Raw genomic sequence first — 17640 nt, 5'->3', positions numbered from 1 at the left:
TTATTTGGACGGCCTCGTAATTTTATGTCGTGATACCCCTGTACACGTAGCGACGCGTGCGGCCGTTGATGAAACTACCAACGCCGACGATAATACGATACCGTAGCGCTGTTGTTCCATCACTGCTATCCGTTTCCAATATCGAATATTCTAGTTTTCTATTTCTTGAATCTCGCGAAAACTTCCAACGTTATTTCTTACGTAGTGAATTAAAATGTATTTTATTTATCGATTCGAATCACGATTTGAACGAATTATTGATGTCAGTGGTTGAAGGCGACATGACTTAGAATATTTTTACTGTGTTTTTCTTTGATCATTTCAGAAAACTATAGATCAGCAAATATCTCCGACTTCAAATACGTACCAATTATCCCAACACCTGTGTAAATAATATTTTTTAGTGCCATATATTTACGCTACCGGATGTTTACGTGATCCATAATCACTGTATCAGGCAGGCGTCGGAACTTCCGGTTCAAGTTTCGGCTGTTCGCCGTTCGAGAGAGGTCGTCCTTAAAATCTTGTAAAATTACGTTTGTGGCAATAATGCTTGACTTAACAACGTATCTTGATTCGCGCTGATTTTAATCCGAGTAAAATTCCAGCCATTCCAGCGATAAATCTTGTAGCCGATGAGGGAACCTTGATCACGGTAATTGGAGAATCGGTCAGAAATGTGTCGGGTAACCTGTCATTCGAGTGATATTTGTTTTAGTTTATTGCGTATGTGTGTGACGGTGCTGAGTATTAACGGGTCTCGTCTCATTAATCGCACAATTGCGTATTGTGCGTAAATAAATATTGTGCCGTAAGTGTTTCGCTCAGGTTGGATTGAAAAGACGTCAAACAACGGGTAAAAATTTGTTTTATATTGACCTTGCCAGTGTGAGTTGCGAGAGACGGCTGCCGTGTGATAGCTGAAATATACAGGGCATTAGCAATTGTTGCAAGGCTTTTATTTTACTATTATTTCTATTCTCCTTCTACGTTGTATGTTGCAACATTCCGATAAGGGTTTCATTCAGGCTGGATTGAAAAGGCTTCGAACAACGGGTGAAAATTCGTTTTATTTTGACCTTTTCAGTGTGAGAGCTGAAATACAGGGCATAAATAATTGTTGCAAGGCTTTCTTTTTTACTATCGTTTCTTATTTCCTTAATCGTTAAATATCTACATTGGCAAGGACACTTTTTTTTACCTCCTCTTACAGCTCCTGTCTCGAATTTTATCACAACCGATCATTCAAGGTGTGTTAATAATTTAAACAAGCAAGTGCAGCTTTGTGCTAATTATAAACTATATAATGGAGGACAGTGATGTCAAGCAAGTTGAAGAATCTGAGCCTAATAACAAATCTCAGAACGACGAAACCTCCGATCAAACAGACGAGGCAAGCGTTGGTTGTGCACATTACAAAAGAAAGTCGAAATTTGTGGTAAGTTTCATTTATTCGTACTTTCTAATTCACGTGAACATATTAGTTTTCATCCAGATCCCCCAAAGCGAATAAAGTATGCTGAAAAATTTGCGCATCTGCTTTATAACTTGATATAGCAATTATTCGCCAGTACGATTTACCGTTGAAAATAATGTACTCATATTAATTAAAATGTATACGCGTAACACGCGGTAGACTCTCCGTAACTTCCTTTATTCTGGAGTTTTAAGCACTAAGCGCAAAGTGCGAGAAATTGTCTTGCTAGCGCTGATTAGACGAGCTTTGTTCTTTTCATAAAATACGCGATAGTTTAACGGCAGGGAATCGTATCTATATGTAGTAGCGATACTTGTAACGAGAAGCTGTCCAAACAAAAAGTTGGCACTTAAGAAGTTATGGAGAGTCCAGCATACGTGCATCTACCTACCTTATCAACGCTTAACCGACTCTCGTGCAAATATGAATTCTTGGTAATAAACACCGCTAGAGCAGCACGTGGAATATACGTGATTTCGATAGCTTTCAAATGCATACAGAGCAGGTTACCGAATGGTATTTGATCAACGACACGTCTACATTCGTCCATTGTTTACTACCTTATATGCTTTTAGAAACCTATAAGAATAACAATGCCATATCTAAAGTGAAAGACAGTAGTCATCGGTCGCTCTAGGCAAGCATGAGGCATTTTAAGATGCTTGATTCAACCGATTGGCATGCATGAGGTCGAAGTTGGTTACGTTAATTTAACGATGGATTTTCAGAAAAAAAATGTTGTATTGCAACTTTACGATTGACTGAAATTTAATAAACTGTAGTAAAGCAAGATATACTTATATTTTAGAAACGTGACTTCTTCAAAGCCGTTGAAAAATTGCATAATATCAATTTTAGACAACAATTTTTGCTAACATTAAAAACTTGAACCCCTTTGGCATTCTTGGAAGTTTAAATTTCTTATTCTTTCAAAGATATTAACTTTTAATATGAGATACGTTGTATGAAACTCAATCTGTCCAGAAAAATAAATAAGAATCTTTACTTTTCAAAAATTTAATGTATGGAAAAATTATTAATTCTCGAGAGAATTGCAGATCAGTCAGCCAACCCTGAACCAGAACATTGTGCAGTTGACACTCTATTATTCTATGAAGGCAATTATTAACCAGTGGTGCTCAAACTGCTGCAACACAATTCAATCTGTTTTGCAGCAGAGAAATACAATTTTCTCAATCCTGTAACTGTTGCAGTGAATTCACTGAAGTCACGACATCCATTTTTCTAGTATTAGCTAATCAAAATATGAAAAGTCAATGGGTTTTCCACAATCTTACGAGTTATTCTTGGTAAAAAGAACAGTACTTTTATTATATTTAGACACTGTCCATACTTGGAAATAATTACTATTTCATTTAAGCTCGTCCCTCTAGTTTGAAGCTTAAAACTCTTTGCTGTGGGTATATGTGTGAACCTTTACAGTGGATCAATAAAACATATATTTATCTCTGTTGCTGAACGTGAGTGAAGGTGTACCACGTGATTTGTAATCTATAATCGGAAGAGATTTAGAAATATGGGTCTTTTTCGCTTATTAATTGAATGTAAATGAAGTTTTGTTAATTTCAATTCAGGATTATTACTTGTCCGTGCCAAATAGACTAATCCTTGATCTAGATAATAAGATAACGAATAACGATAAGTCAATTGATTTGTTTTCATTTTACAGACGCCATGCTGCAACAAGGTTTACACCTGCAGATTTTGTCACGATGAGCAAGAAGCCCATACCGTTAATAGGAAAGAAGTAACGGAGCTCATCTGTGTCCTGTGCGATACTCGCCAACCCGTGCAAGCTACTTGTCAAAAATGCAATTGCAGATTTGGAAAGTACACGTGTCTAGAATGCAACTTGTTCGACGACGAAGATAAGAATCAATATCACTGCGATGGATGTGGGATTTGCAGGGTCGGAGGACGTGAGAGGTTCTTTCACTGTGCTAAATGCAATATGTGCTTACCGGTGCAGTTGCAGAATGGTCATAAGGTGAATAAAACAAAAATATTACACAACATGAAAATGTTTTAGCAAAGGATCTTGCACTTGTTTCTTATTGATACCTCCTCATTCAATTCTGTACTGACGCAGAATACTTAAAAGTAAATATGTATTGCAAAATTGAATTACATTTCAGTGCGTTGAAAATGTTTCGCATGCAAATTGTCCGGTTTGCTTGGAAGACATTCACACAAGTAGAATTCCATGCCACATTCCTGATTGCGGACATCTGTTACATCGTACCTGCTTCGAAGAGCTTCTACATTCTGGCCACTATGCCTGTCCTACCTGCCAGGTATCCCTGCTAGACATGTCGGAACTTTGGAGATTCTTAGACAACGAAGTATCACAGACACCGATGCCTCCTGAGTACAGAGATTACAAGGCCGATATATTGTGCAAGGATTGTCACGAGGTTAGATGTTATTGATTACCTATTGCCAATTGACGATGTATGCTTTTTTTAATTGCGACAAATCTCCCGACAATCAATTTCTCCCATCTCATCAATTTAACGTTCCAGGAGTCCACTGTCAAGTTTCACGTGGTTGGCTTGAAGTGTTTAAACTGCGGAAGTTACAACACATGCAGGATCAAAGGGTCTCCGTGTCCTGGTAAATATTGAATTAACACCATCAAGTTAAAAAAAATTTAATGGAATTATTCTTACACTCGTTCGCTCCTATCAGATCCAGAATCCTTGGATGTTGCAGCTGGTGGAAGTGGTACAGGAGATGAGGAAAGTTCGCAAGACCATGATTCCCCGTAATGATATTGGGTATCAATATTTTTAGATGAAAAGATTCAGCTGAAAATTTTCACGATACGGTACGTCAAATTGAAGGCCTACGTTAATTGCACTCTCAACAGTAGGGAAATGTGTGTAATGTGTGTGATTTTATTCGAATAACATTGAATGAATAATTGAATGTAACGGATGTTCTGCAAGCCACATGCGGTTGTTAAGTACCTAAATTTCAAACTGTAAAATACATGTATACTCTTATGTATACTATGAACGCTTAGTCTTGCAGCTTACATAATTTAATGCCGGAAAGAGAAATGTTTATCAGATTGTAATCTAAGTCGATTTTCACGATTTGCCTTTTTTTAAAAGCAAGTGGCATAACATCGAGGAATGCTTGAATTTACGAATAACGATTCATAACACAAAGATTCTCTAGTTTGAAAAACGTATTATTACATTTTGAAACGTACATATTTATCTTTTAGAGCAATTTTTTCAATTAGGAGGCAATTTTCGCTACTTATAATCTACTGTTATTCTATTTTTCATTGATTATCGTGCAGTGCATTTAAGATCTTTTAGAAATACGTACAATAGTAACCACCATTGCGGGTATATATGAATACCGGAACTAAAATAGTCTAAATGCTTGCTCAGCTTTATTAGAGTTTCTCTTTAATGAATATATGCTGTAGGTAATATCTGTATTACAATTGGTATACCTATACTCAAATTATACTAAGGTATGTAGAACCCTGACGAGGCATCGAGGCTTTAAGTTGAATTAGAGATTAATTTTATTAACTAAGAAAGAGCATAGAAACAAATGCTGTTAATAAAATATAATTTCGTCAAACATTTGTCCGAAAGCCGACAATATGTAAATACATACACACTACGATTAAGGCCATAAAATTAGCATGAGTAATTTTCTCATTGATACCAAAAAGACGTAGTTGTTTTCGTTAATGATATATTTTCTCTGCGTATCAAAGCGTTGAAAATGCCGTTAACTATATGAATAACGTTGTTTTGTCTTCAAAACACGTTTTGCTTAATTTTAGTAATCAATTGTTATGCATTCCCTTGGCTTGCCATTCCTAATTCGGAGCATTTGAGCTAAAATCGTGTTTCTTGTTAGTATAATTGAAGAATTTCCATACACGTGTTATATATCAATATTTTTATTTCTCTAATGTTAGTAAATTGATTTTGAGACATTCCTTTTGGGCATAAACCTATGTTTACACATATAGGGCCAAGCTGACCAGTTATTTTGATCTTTATACAGGTCTTAATCGGTATACAAACAGTTTTTAGTTAGAAAACAAACAATCTTACTACTTTTTACATTCCAAGAAACTAGTAATAATCAAACTATTACTAGGAAATGAAGGTAGCAGCAACTGTACCTCTTAATCAAATCATTATCATGTTTGAAAACCACTATACACTGTGCGTTAAATGTTGAGGTTATTTGGCTGCCCCTGTAATGTTGTTTTCATCCAATTTATGTCACTTATCTTGCGTACAAGAGGCAGCTTGTATTTGAACTCGTTCAACTTACACACCGCAATTTGAATCACCCTCTTCTCCACCCAGTTGGTTGTTGCATATTGTTGTCCCTTTGCAACATTTTCTTTATTTTCGAAGTGAAAAATCACCGTTTCAGTGATTGTGGAATATTGTCAGGGTAGAAAGATATTATTGTACCACAACGATTTGCCAGAGATTTATTTCTTAAATAGTGCATTTTGTATATGTATAATTGCTGTAAATAAAGATGCGTGATTGTTTATCACGCGAGAAATAAAGTGTGAAATGAGTCTTAAACACATGAGTACAGAGAGATTTATTGTAATGTAATCATGAATTTAGGTTTCTGTACTATAAAAAATTATCAATTTTATATTAGCACGCAGCGAACGTTTTTTAAATAATTAGGCTCTATTTACTTCAGTACTTGTTCAATAGAATTAAGGAAAATAATATTATCTCATTACAATAGGTTTCTCTACTTTATGCACGTAGAAATATTTGATACATGTACCGAATTGGAGACAAGTTGGGCTACGATGGTACATGTACCTTGGAAAGATATAGTAATATTAATCGGCTGGAAAGGGTTCAATTAATTCGTTGTACCAATGATTATTGGTATCTTTATTGATCTTTTCTCCAATACATCAAGCGTATAAGCTAGGTGTCGTAACATATTGCGTGCGTTGAACTTGTCACGAATATGATCAATTAGTGTGAATTGTTTCGACGCAGTATCACTCCGTACTGAATACAGAGATTCTTAAAACAACTATTCATTATTCCACTTACTCGAAAAACGGTAGTTGATAAAATTCGTAGATATCGTGTATTCAATAATTTGTGTATGTGTGCGTATATTTGTTAGAAACTTTGACATGTGATTTTAAAAACTGAATAAAATGTAGTACTTTGTTCTTACTACTGCAAATTCCACCTCACACTTGCATTACGGATATCCCATGGCTGTTTATCTCATCGGTTTTAACCCTCGCAAATGTAGGTCCGTAAATGTGCTATTTCTGTAAGATCGAAATTTGCTGCTTCAACGTCGGTGATAAAGGCATTTACTATTGTTTCTTTGAGCCGGACAAATTTTGATTTTAATTGATCGGTAGAGAAATGATCCAAAGAACTGCTAAACAAGGTACCTGATGTTTACAAAACCGGTTTCTTTTATTTTGTAATTTGTTGAACAAAGAAAATGAACAAAGAAGATGAATAGGGCCTTTCTCAAAAAATTTTTCGTCTCAGATTTGTTTTTTATGATCCTGGCTGGACTGAGCGGACCCCCAGAAACTGAGAAAACGCACCAAAAATGCACCACTATCGTTTTTATGCTGTAACTTTCGAACCGTTGCTTGCAGCGTTTTTGAAACTTGCCTCGTCGATACCTCGCGCAAAATTACGTCAACGGAGTGTTCGGATGAAGTCATTCCAGCGTTTTTCAAATCGGTAAAATCTCAGATGAAGAACTCCTCGTTTCTATCGGTGTGTGGATTTTCACGCACTTCCAATTGAATCTTTCAATCACTTAATTGTTTGCTGCGTCACAGGAATGTTCCCAAGCGTCGTATGACATTGTATTTGAGATTTATGGAGCTACTCGATTTTCGTAACATCAACAGTTATTACGCCAAATTTACTCCTTCGATCGGCCTTTGAATTCCTTCAAGCAACTCGAACGCGATAACGAAAACATCGTGAGATCGAATCAATAACATTCTTTTGTTCGTTTTATGTTATTAGTATATTTCAAGTTTGAACAATTAAACAACAATTGTGGTACTTCTTTTACTTCCGAGGTATGAAGTATTGATTGTAGCATTTCAGTTGTTACGATTAATCTATTTGCTAATTGCGATGACAGCTCTTGAAAACGCAGCATAATTCTTCGATAATATTTCTGATCCGTGTAACAGAACGTTGATAGTTTCACTATCATGTCGAATTATTCCAATTCACAGATAGGACGATTCAAAACTTTCAACAGCATCACTGCTATAAATACCTTAGTCTGATTTCGTAAATCTCACGTCTGTCAACGTAAATCAAAGTATATTCCATTCTAGATCAATATTAATACATGATTGATAGGTATAATATAAAAAATAGTCATAAATTCTCTCGGATAATAAATGGTTCAAAACTCTAAATTAGTTAATTAAATCTATTGCTCAAACAGCCAGCCGCGTGTCACAATAATTCCTACGTCCGCTACAAAATATAGTCAAAAAAAATTTCTCCGTTGTATAAACAAAAATATTTCGCGTTATTCACAATCAGAAGTATCGTAGTCACAGGTTATAAATTTATACGACAGTTTCGATCAGCAGAGTGCGTGAAAATTCGAAAACCACAAAATCTGGTGTTTTTGCAGCGTAAGTATATTAATAAAATTATTTGACGAACCGACTGTAAAAAACAATCGAGTCCTTCAAAGTTTTAAGTGCAATCGACGGATCAGTTGCAACTCTCTTTATTTTATTCGTTATTTCTACGAGTAAATCACTCGGAGAACTTATCGCAATATTTTAAGCTGTAGTTCTGTAACTTTAAATTAATATTGAGCAGGATTTCGAGTCAAAAATGATTCTTATAACCGGATACCGGATAATTCATCTCGGAGCCAAACATCATTTTTAACCCTGCAGGCGGCAAGGTGTGCAAGGAAATTTACTTATGTATTCAACGCTCTACACAAGCCTGGCAATCTTACAATAATTGTCTAAAATTAGCTGCGTGGTCCGAGAAGCTGAGCCCACACACCGAATGACGCACGTAGCAATAATTGTATTCGTTTAATTAATACCAAGAAATCATTTGTTCCACATCCCCCTGTCAGTTCACCTGTCAATTAATATTACTTTGCGCATAATCACAACGACGCGGAGCTTGAGAAATTGATTCTGCCATCCGCATAAATTTGCGTTATATGATTCGGCCTGCCCGGGTCTCCGACCTCGTCCGTAATTATATTAATTTTGATTAATTGTAATTGTTCACTTTCAAATCTAGTCTCTAGATTGATACAGATATCAATGCATTACGCAGAACTGTATTTATTGAAGTAAATTGTTTGAGCCGAAACTTTGAGCGGAATAATGTTAGTCGACGATAATTAACGAATAATCAATTTCCGATATCCGAATACGTATTTCGGTTGCGAAAAAAAGTATCACATTTACAGTGCTCCTCGTTATCCTTGATTCGTTCCTTCAGCTTCAAGGTTCCATGGTGTAATGGTTAGCACTCTGGACTCTGAATCCAGCGATCCGAGTTCAAATCTCGGTGGGACCTGATACTTTTTTTTCTTATCTCACGGTTCTTTTTTAACGTACTATGCGCGAACAGATGAATCAGGTATGTTTATAGTAATGTAAATCTTTATTAAATATAAATATAGAGTAAGGTATATTATTATAGGTACATGATATTTGCGATGCTACTTACCCATCTAGTTTTTGGTAATAATACAGTTAGTCGCTAAAATAATGTCTAACTCAGTCAACGGGTCTCAAATTCACTCACCAGATAGTCAAGTTCGATGCATGTGCCTATGGGCGATTCCTTAAAAATTCGACACACTTTACAGTATCTGCTGTATAAATTGATCACACAGTGTTGTGCAGCCAAGCCGAGGCAGTTTAGAACCAAATGCATCGAACGATTAGAGGCCATTTAAAGTATGCTGGAATTACCAAGATGTCAATCCCCCACACCGCACACATGAAATCACAGTTAATGGTTCTCTACACGACTCTGTGAATGATATTTTCAAACCAATAATTGAACTTGAATAGCGACCGACAGGAAAACGACATTACGGAAGCATACTCATGCAGATATGTTCGAATAAATTACACTGTTATACGGTTAACGCAGTTTCAACAATGCATCACACGCCTTATGGTAATTCTATATGTCGTACCACCGTGAAAAACCGCATCCCATGCATCACGTGCGGTCCAAATAACGCGATACGATGAGACCAGTGGTACAAAGCGACGTAGATATTTAGCCAGATAAAAATGAACGACTTTTGGTAACTCGTCGGGAACAATTGATTCGATGTTCCCGATAGACGGCGGCTTTGGATACATCATCCTATAAATGTTGACCACAAGTTCAACGTATCGACGTTCACCGTTTCGGTGTCTGCAGCAACTTGTTCTCCATGGATCTGATCTTGAGGCACTTCATGAGGAGCGCAACGATGGTAATAACGGCGCCAAAGAACGATATAACACCGAGAACGACGAGGACTATGAACCAGCTTTTGAAGGTTCCGATCCTCGTCGAAAAGTCACAATTACAATTTTCGTAGTCGGTAAGATTGAGGGCGGAAAAATTGACCGGCTTTAGCGAGATCGCGATCTTGGTTTCGTTGAGGACGTCGGGTTTCCGCTTCGCCACGCTCTGTGACTTCTTCACAAACTTGTACGATATACCGTAGGTGAACTCCTGTCCATTGAATGACCCTTTCCAGCTGTAATACTGGACGAGTAAAACATTTCCAGTCGACGTTACCGGTACCTGGATATTGTTTATGTCGGAGTGGAGGATGTCGCAGTAGGACCAAGCTAGCGAATCGTTGGTAAAGGCTCCATTGTAGACGGTGATTTCGTTACCAGGACAGTAATTCAGGCTCGAATTCCGCCTAGAATCAGTCGATCCTGACTCGTCCTCGAAGGAGTTACGTATTATCCTCAGCTGCACGAATACCCGTTCTCCAGTTTTTCCCACAAATTTGTAGCTGCACAAAGTGCTGGGTGGGTACCAATGCTGGAACGACTTGATGCTCTCCTTGGTACCCCGGTCCGAACTCTTGTATACAAAATCGCAGTGCTTCCGGTGCCTCGCGGCCTCGTTGTGCTCGGTTTTGGTCTCCTGCAGAGTAAGTCTGAACCCGTCGTGCATCACGGTACCGTCACGTTTGCTGAAAAATTCTACGATCACGTTCCGACCGCGTGATAATATTTCGGGAACGTTACCCTCGCCGCAGAATTTCGATATCTCGACGATCTTACCGTTCAGGTTTTCGTATATCGCCAGATAATCGCCGACGCAACGAAACCCGTCAAACTTCTCCAAGGACTTGTGTCGCCGTTTAAATCTGTGGTCGAAGAGGGCGCTGCTCTTCCTCATTTGTCCCATCGCCGTCTCCTCGAAAATCTTTTCACCCAGCCCCGAAGAGGGAGAAAAACTCTCGTCGAATCTCTGTTCCGCGTTCTTCGGTCCCGACGATTTCCTCCCCCCCTTTCCTCTTCCTCTTCTACTCTTCACCCTCCTCCGTCGGTTACCTTCCGTCATTTTTCGCCTCCCGTTAATCGTCTTCGGTTTCCTTTGTCTCACGTCGCTGCCGATTATCACCTCGTCGTCCTCGTCCAGCCGGTAGTCGAAGCTCTTCAAACCTCTTTGGTGCCTAGGTTCGTCGGAAGACTCGGTCTCGATGGGTGATTCCTCCCCTGAAGATCGCGCGTCCTCCTCCACGTGCAAGTCCTCGCAATTTTCGGTCCTGCATCCGTCCTGGACCGTGTAGTTCATCAGGCTAAAGATGTCGTCGGAAATACCGCCGATTTTAAACCTTCCCGAGGTCGACTCGAGCGATATTCTGCACCGCATTCCCCTCGGATATACGCCGGGGAATCCTGGCGAAGTGATCCTGCATTGACGCTGATAATTGTGGTTCGAACAATCCAGCGAACATTCGGCTGCCGAAGGTAGCGAATCGCCGTGTCTCTCCATTGCCAGGCGAACCGGAAGCACCGAAAATTGGGCTGAGAATATCACTGGATTCTTGTCGGCGAAGTTCTTGTCAGAATCCATCACGATGTTTAGTTCCGGACCTTTTCTCAGGAAGAGTCTGAAACACGTGTCGACGATTTCTTAGTCAAAAGAGCAAACATCGGAGAAATTATTGTATTATGTTTTGAGATTAGTTTAACCCTTTAACGTTAAAAAAAAACGATTTTCTCAACCGCTTCAAATTTTTCGCAATCTAAATGTTTGAAAAATTACATTTTTTAAAAACAGTTTTTCAATTTTATATGCCGAATCAACAGTTTTTCAAATGAAATTGTTCAGTGTAAACTTTCTTTGGAGTGTGTTACTATTTTTCAAATTGTTCCGGGATTTTTAAAATGTAGTTGTTTCGTCAAAGGGTTCAGGGGTAACACCACTCTAACGGCCAAAAAAAAAGGGCCATTACGATTCAGCTTCATCTCATACTCCGTTTTCAGATTTTCCTCAAGTTAATTAACGAGGTTACTCTTTCGGGTTTGATTTTTAAGTCACCTTTGAAATACACGAGTTTTATCTTCATTTCAAGCTTAGTTATTTCAAAAACCGTCTAGAATTGTTCAAGTTACGAAACACGTCGACAGGCAAGAAAATTTCTGACTATCCTCCCTCACGGTGAAAAACCCCAACTTGGGTGTAAATTCGTACCCCTAATTTTTTTCTTATGGGAAAATTAGCATTATATATGAATTAGTAGAAAAGTCTAATGCAGCAACGGACTTTCTTTTTCTACTACGCTTTTCGCAGTTTCATTGAATTCTACACCGAGAGAAATTTTTTGTTCCGGTTACCGCTCAGTCCTTGATTATTTTCATTTTCTACCACAATCGAAAAATATACTTATAGGTAGAAAATGAAAATTAGTTTTCTAGCCGTTACCGGAAAGTCTATTATCCGTTACTATTCTTTCTCACTACGATCACTGTTGCTATATTTTCTTACAACTGTTGCGAAAATTTAACGCTCGTGCAACGATAAATTGACGTTAAAGCCTTGCTTAACTAAAAAAGTCGAGTAAACCTCACAAACTGATTTTGCCATGCAATTACCAAAAAAGGATCGACGATTAGCGCAAAATGTTTACGCGTACCTCGTTTTTCGTAATTCCAACAATATTCAGACAGTTTTTTTTTTAACGATACCTGTTTTACTCAATTTTTCTAGTTACTCTGACAAATGAAATTTTTCACAGTGTAGCACGGCTCAAACGTATAGCTTGCAGAATCTACCTGTCGAAAATTAAAATCTGTCTTAAAAAATCCCTCGCTTAAAATGAAACTTGGACGAGATTCTGACCTGGTTGCATTTCCGGTCACGTGTCCGCAGTACCGTCCGACATCGTCCTCGAGGTCCTCGATGCCGTCAGAAAACTGGACGTAGGCACCGTGACAGATCGAGTCCCGAAGAGTTCCGACTTGAAGTCTGCGGATTCTCAGCTCTACGACCTAACAAGAGGATGAAATTAGGTTTTGGCTCATTAAAAACGGGGACATGCTTCGCCTGGATGCTTGGACGGGTTGAAGGTGTTACGAAAGTCTCTCTTCCCCAGCTAGGCGGACGGCTGTCTCTGCTAAAAACCGTTTGTCACACTCGCCAGCTCTGACGGCACGTATCGCATTTTACCCTCAGGGGTCAGGGGAAAACGACAAGTGCAGACTGTAGTTGGGCGACGTGTTTCACCTCTGGACCACAGCTTCCTGCTTTTTTCATCAATTCGTTCTTTTCTCTTTTCTTTAATTTTTTCTCTTCTTTAATTCGTCGTCTCGTTGTAAAATTTAATTTTAAATCAACGAGAATAAAGTTGAACACTTCGTTCGAATTCAGGTTATTAACGCTGATTCAAGTACCTGAAATCTATAATCAAAGATTTCCGAACGATATTTATCCCGGCGATTGCTCGATTAACCCTAATTGATCACTCCGGGTGAATTTCACCCCAAATATTTTTCAAGCTCACCGTAGAGTTCGGAAATAGACGTTCACAGTTTTTATGCTAGAAATCTTTTCCTAATCTTACGCTAGAATTTTTTTTTTTTTTCCGTTTCACCTTACCTTCGCTGATATTTTACATTATTCAGAAAATCCATTTTTGGTTAGGAACACTGAGAAAGAAAGAGTTTTTTCTACGATCCTTAAAGAATACCTGAAGATTTTTTTTATAGATATTGAGAACCTCATCGTTGGAGCGGGATATCACTTTTTTGGAGCCGGAGTGAATTTATCCCAGTGTGACCGATTTGGGTTAAAACAACATTTTTTTCTCCCTTGCAAAAAGAGAAAAACCCGGTTAGGTTGAACCAAAAAATATCGATAGAACAAAGACAGTCTTTACAAATGAATCGAAAACAACGGAACATCCGAATTACCTGAGGATCTCTCAACGGTGCTCGAATCCTGACGACGCATCTGCCCATTCGTCCTGTCCAGTGAACCCATCCAACTGAAGTTCTGATGGTGCGGTTGCAGGCTGAAAAAAAAATAAAATTGCTCGCTTGTATATGAAATTTAATAAAATAGGCTCTGATTGTTTAATCTCGATCGATAATAACCCGTCAGTGTGAAGTAAAGAAGATAATTTTCCCCCCCATCAATTATCGCAATTCCGAGAATCCGTTTCCCCTACAGCCCCAAAGGCGGAATTTTATCGAGAGACTGCCGAGTATTTTTAACCTACCGGGTATTTTCCCACTGAGAAAAGCGATTTTATTTGGACATGGGGAAATAAGCGTGTATTTATTTTATTTCAGACAAATAACGATGAATGGAAATTTGTTAATAGTTAAAAAATCATACTTGGCAGAACTAAAATTTGATAAAGTTTGTTAACAGTAAACAAACTCTTTTCTCAGTGCCTTTATTTCGATCGTTTTTTTCAACAAGTGCCCAAATCTGGATACGAGTAGAATCGGTGTATTTCACGGGTGTAACTTGCTGTATTTATACCGGTGTAATAACGTATGCACCGTGCGTTAGGCGCCTAAGAGGGAGAACGTTTGAAGCACGCTTGTGGGCTAACAACAATCCGATGTCTTTGGGGCGAAATACGGCTCTCTGTCCCCCTCCGCACCCTCGAGTCCTGGAAAGTACCTCGACTTTTCCCGAGGACCTTTACCTCCTCCACCCCGAGAGCACGCCGCCGTCTCGCCGACCCCAGCAGTAGGTACGCAACTCCAACAATCATAACGAGAACGTGCTCTGAATATTTCAAGGAATCTATTGTTGTTATCATTATTTGGCGGAAAAAAAGACAGCGATACAGAGAAAGAGAGAGAGGGATGGAGGGAGGGAGGGACGGACTATTTTTAAGTAATTATTTGTACACATACATATATTGTACATAAGGAAACTCGAATATAGTTAAATAGAGGTTTACGGAGAACGCAAGGTTGCGAAGGGTTGGAGATAGGCGGACGAACGGAAGGAAGGGTTAATTTCGGGCGATACTACCGCAAATTGGTGTTATGAATTTCGGCGTATTAAAATCCCGGAATACGTGTGCGCAGACGTTTTGGCAAGGGTGAGCAAACGGCGTCCCCTTTAATTAACTCTGACTGGACGGGGAATGCGTGAACGTGACTTACGGAAGCCAGATTCTTGAGGTTTTGCGGTCTGCTTTCCAATACACTTCGAACCCGGCTAACAAGTTTCCTTCGAACAAGTTTCGGACCGGCGAACGTCCAACTGTCGAAAAGGTATTTTCTCACCTCTATATTCGCGGCTGCGGAGAAACTTTTGATTGTGCGAAAAGTCGGCGAACGACAAACGGCATTAAGAATGATGAAAAACAATCGATTACTTTTCATGTATGAAAATGTTGTAACGATCGGTTTTTTGGTCATTTCACTCCAGTGAACGACGCGATGCAATATCAATTTACGTTATCAAAGTATCAATTATGATCATTGTATTACTTACTAAGCGTATTATGAGTTTGATATTATAAGTAAGAGGTAAGTGAATATTCTCACTTAAAGTTGAAAAATGTTTTCAATCAAACTATAAATTATCAGAAAAACATTCTCGTTATTTAGACCAGAAACCGAAACTTACAAAAATCCGGGTTTCAAAATAACACGAAATACTCGATTAATCGATTAATTTTTCGATTACTTTCTTCGATGCATCGATTATTTTTTTACCTCATCGGCAATCGCTAAACGCGTGATCGACTTGCACGCGTCGAAATTGCTTTGCGAATATCCACATTTACCTCGCGAAACGCCGGCGTCGCTGCGGCCTGGAACCATTTATTTATTTAGCCCAACTTTGTGCGATCAATTAATGGAATTAAACCGACCCTATTGACGGACCCTGGCCATACTGCAGGTACCTCCTCTCTCTCTCTCTCTCTATATACGATTTACCGACTAATTAATTGGCATTGATGCAGTCAATTCGATTCGAGTGCTGAGCCAAGTGCTCCGTGTGACGTCACACGATACGCAGCCGATAGCCGCCTCGAATAATCTACGAAGCATTTCGGCGATATTTTCATTCAATTTCGTTTCATTTCGTTTCATACTGATCTTTGATACGTATATTTTTTTTCCTTTCTTTTTTTATTGCAGCTGAAAACAGTCGCGTAAGCTGAATTCTATTCAAGGAAAATAGCGGATAATTGTATAAAAGTCGAATCGGGATTGAATGTAAACGGAGGATAGAAAATTTGTCGTATTAAATATTAAGCAATATATCAGGCATAATATTTGAACCACCGCGAAGACTAATCTAACTTGAATTTAGTGATATTAAAAATTTCGAACTATGCAATCAACCGGAACAATTATCCCGTTGTAAACTTCCATTCTTGAGCAGGATAAAAACAAAAAAAAAAAAAAAAATTGCACTACTTAAATTAAATGAATAGATTTTAATTCGTTGAACGTAATGATGGGACAAAAAATGATTCGGAAATGTGTCAAAAAATGATAAGGACGAAAATTTCGTTACATAGAAATAATCTCTAGCACTGTTTCTAAGGTTTCTTATCATCTATGTACCTGAAATTTTTCCAAGCAATTGAACAGTGGCATGATTTTCGTAAGAGATAGAAAAAGTTGCCAGCAATCGATGCAATAAGATGCTGAAACTTTTCGCCGAAGTACCAGTTCAGTTATAATTATGTCAACATTATTAACAACTGTACGTTCAAAATTTAAAAGTTGAAGTAATTGAAACGCGTTCATTTCCAAGTTGCGGAATATACGTATACGTTATCCGCATATACGTATACATGTGATATGTATAAATACATTCTCACCTGTTTATGTGTAAAGTTAAGAGCTTATTGTGCGGAAATTGTTTTAATTAACAAACAAGTAGAGATAACGTGATAGGATTGTTTAATTGCAGCAACTCAGCCCAGTTAATTTCTACGCTGCAATATTCCTGCTGCACCGAGCGTATTATAAATTAACCGACGAACTGGCCGTCAAGTTAATTTTCAGAGTAGTGGAGATAACGCCATTTTTTACGTTGATAAACAGGTCTTGAAGTTTTTGTATAATTTTTGAATAAAAGCGATTTAAATGTAAAACTGAGCATCGTTTAATTGTTATTTACAATAAATGTTTAAAAAAAAAATAGGTATTTTTTATTAAAATCCGAAATATCGTTCCGGTTTATACAATAAGCAAACTTTATCTAATAAAACTATTTCTTCATTTATCAGTCGCGTAGAAGAAATCTAAATTTGACACCTTGAACCCAAACTCAAAATTAGTGTTGACCGGTGTAACAGGTTTGAAATAATTATGTAAATTACTCTTGACAGAGTAACTCGCGAGAATCTTTGAAACATAAAAGAGAGATTGAGTGAATGAAAATAAAAAAAAAAAAAAATAAATAAACAAACGTAACGAAAGAAAGACATCAAAATTTTAGGGCTGATCTCTCTCGGGCGGAGAGTCTGAAAATTTAGTGCTTTTCTTTCTCTGCGTTAAAAAGCGAATGCGTGAACAGCTGCGCCGGCACCCAGCCGTCAAAAAATCTTGACGGTTACGATTTATACTCGTAATATGTATACGCCGGGGCGTGTAAAGTCGGACTGCAATT

At 38.1% G+C, this 17640-nt stretch overlaps 2 protein-coding genes and 1 non-coding gene across 7 annotated transcripts in view; 2 read left to right on the top strand and 1 right to left on the bottom strand.

Moving 5' to 3' along the window:
• Positions 1–413: 413 nt before the first annotated feature.
• LOC124304696 (RING finger and CHY zinc finger domain-containing protein 1) lies at positions 414–6725 on the top strand. 4 transcript variants are annotated; one of them, XM_046763241.1, is made up of 6 exons: positions 414–655; positions 1214–1438; positions 3168–3485; positions 3634–3912; positions 4021–4111; positions 4187–6725. In XM_046763241.1, exons 2-6 carry the CDS (start codon positions 1307–1309, stop codon positions 4264–4266), a joined length of 900 nt encoding a protein of 299 aa, XP_046619197.1. In that variant the 5' UTR covers positions 414–655; positions 1214–1306; the 3' UTR covers positions 4267–6725. The 4 variants fall into 4 exon arrangements, with proteins under 4 accessions (XP_046619197.1, XP_046619195.1, XP_046619196.1 ...); XM_046763239.1 differs by having other exon boundaries at positions 414–811; XM_046763240.1 differs by having other exon boundaries at positions 414–856; positions 1251–1438.
• The window catches only part of LOC124304695 (uncharacterized), a 31263-nt gene continuing 19812 nt past the window's right edge, over positions 6190–17640 (bottom strand). For both annotated transcript variants that reach the window (XM_046763236.1, XM_046763237.1), the window contains 3 exons: positions 13953–14053; positions 12883–13031; positions 6190–11650 (listed from right to left, as the gene is read on the bottom strand). In XM_046763236.1, the coding sequence (XP_046619192.1) occupies positions 9928–11650; positions 12883–13031; positions 13953–14053 (1973 nt within the window). In that variant the 3' untranslated portion in view covers positions 6190–9927. The remainder of the gene's footprint in view (positions 11651–12882; positions 13032–13952; positions 14054–17640) is intronic.
• Positions 9013–9084, top strand: Trnaq-cug (transfer RNA glutamine (anticodon CUG)). The gene has a single exon. It is a non-coding gene; the product is annotated as a tRNA-Gln (tRNA).

The sequence above is a fragment of the Neodiprion virginianus genome, chromosome 5 (genome assembly GCF_021901495.1).
Source record: "Neodiprion virginianus isolate iyNeoVirg1 chromosome 5, iyNeoVirg1.1, whole genome shotgun sequence".
NCBI classification, from domain to species: domain Eukaryota; kingdom Metazoa; phylum Arthropoda; class Insecta; order Hymenoptera; family Diprionidae; genus Neodiprion; species Neodiprion virginianus.
The sequence above is the reverse complement of the archived record's forward strand: the minus strand, read 5'-3'. Positions and strand labels throughout refer to the sequence as shown.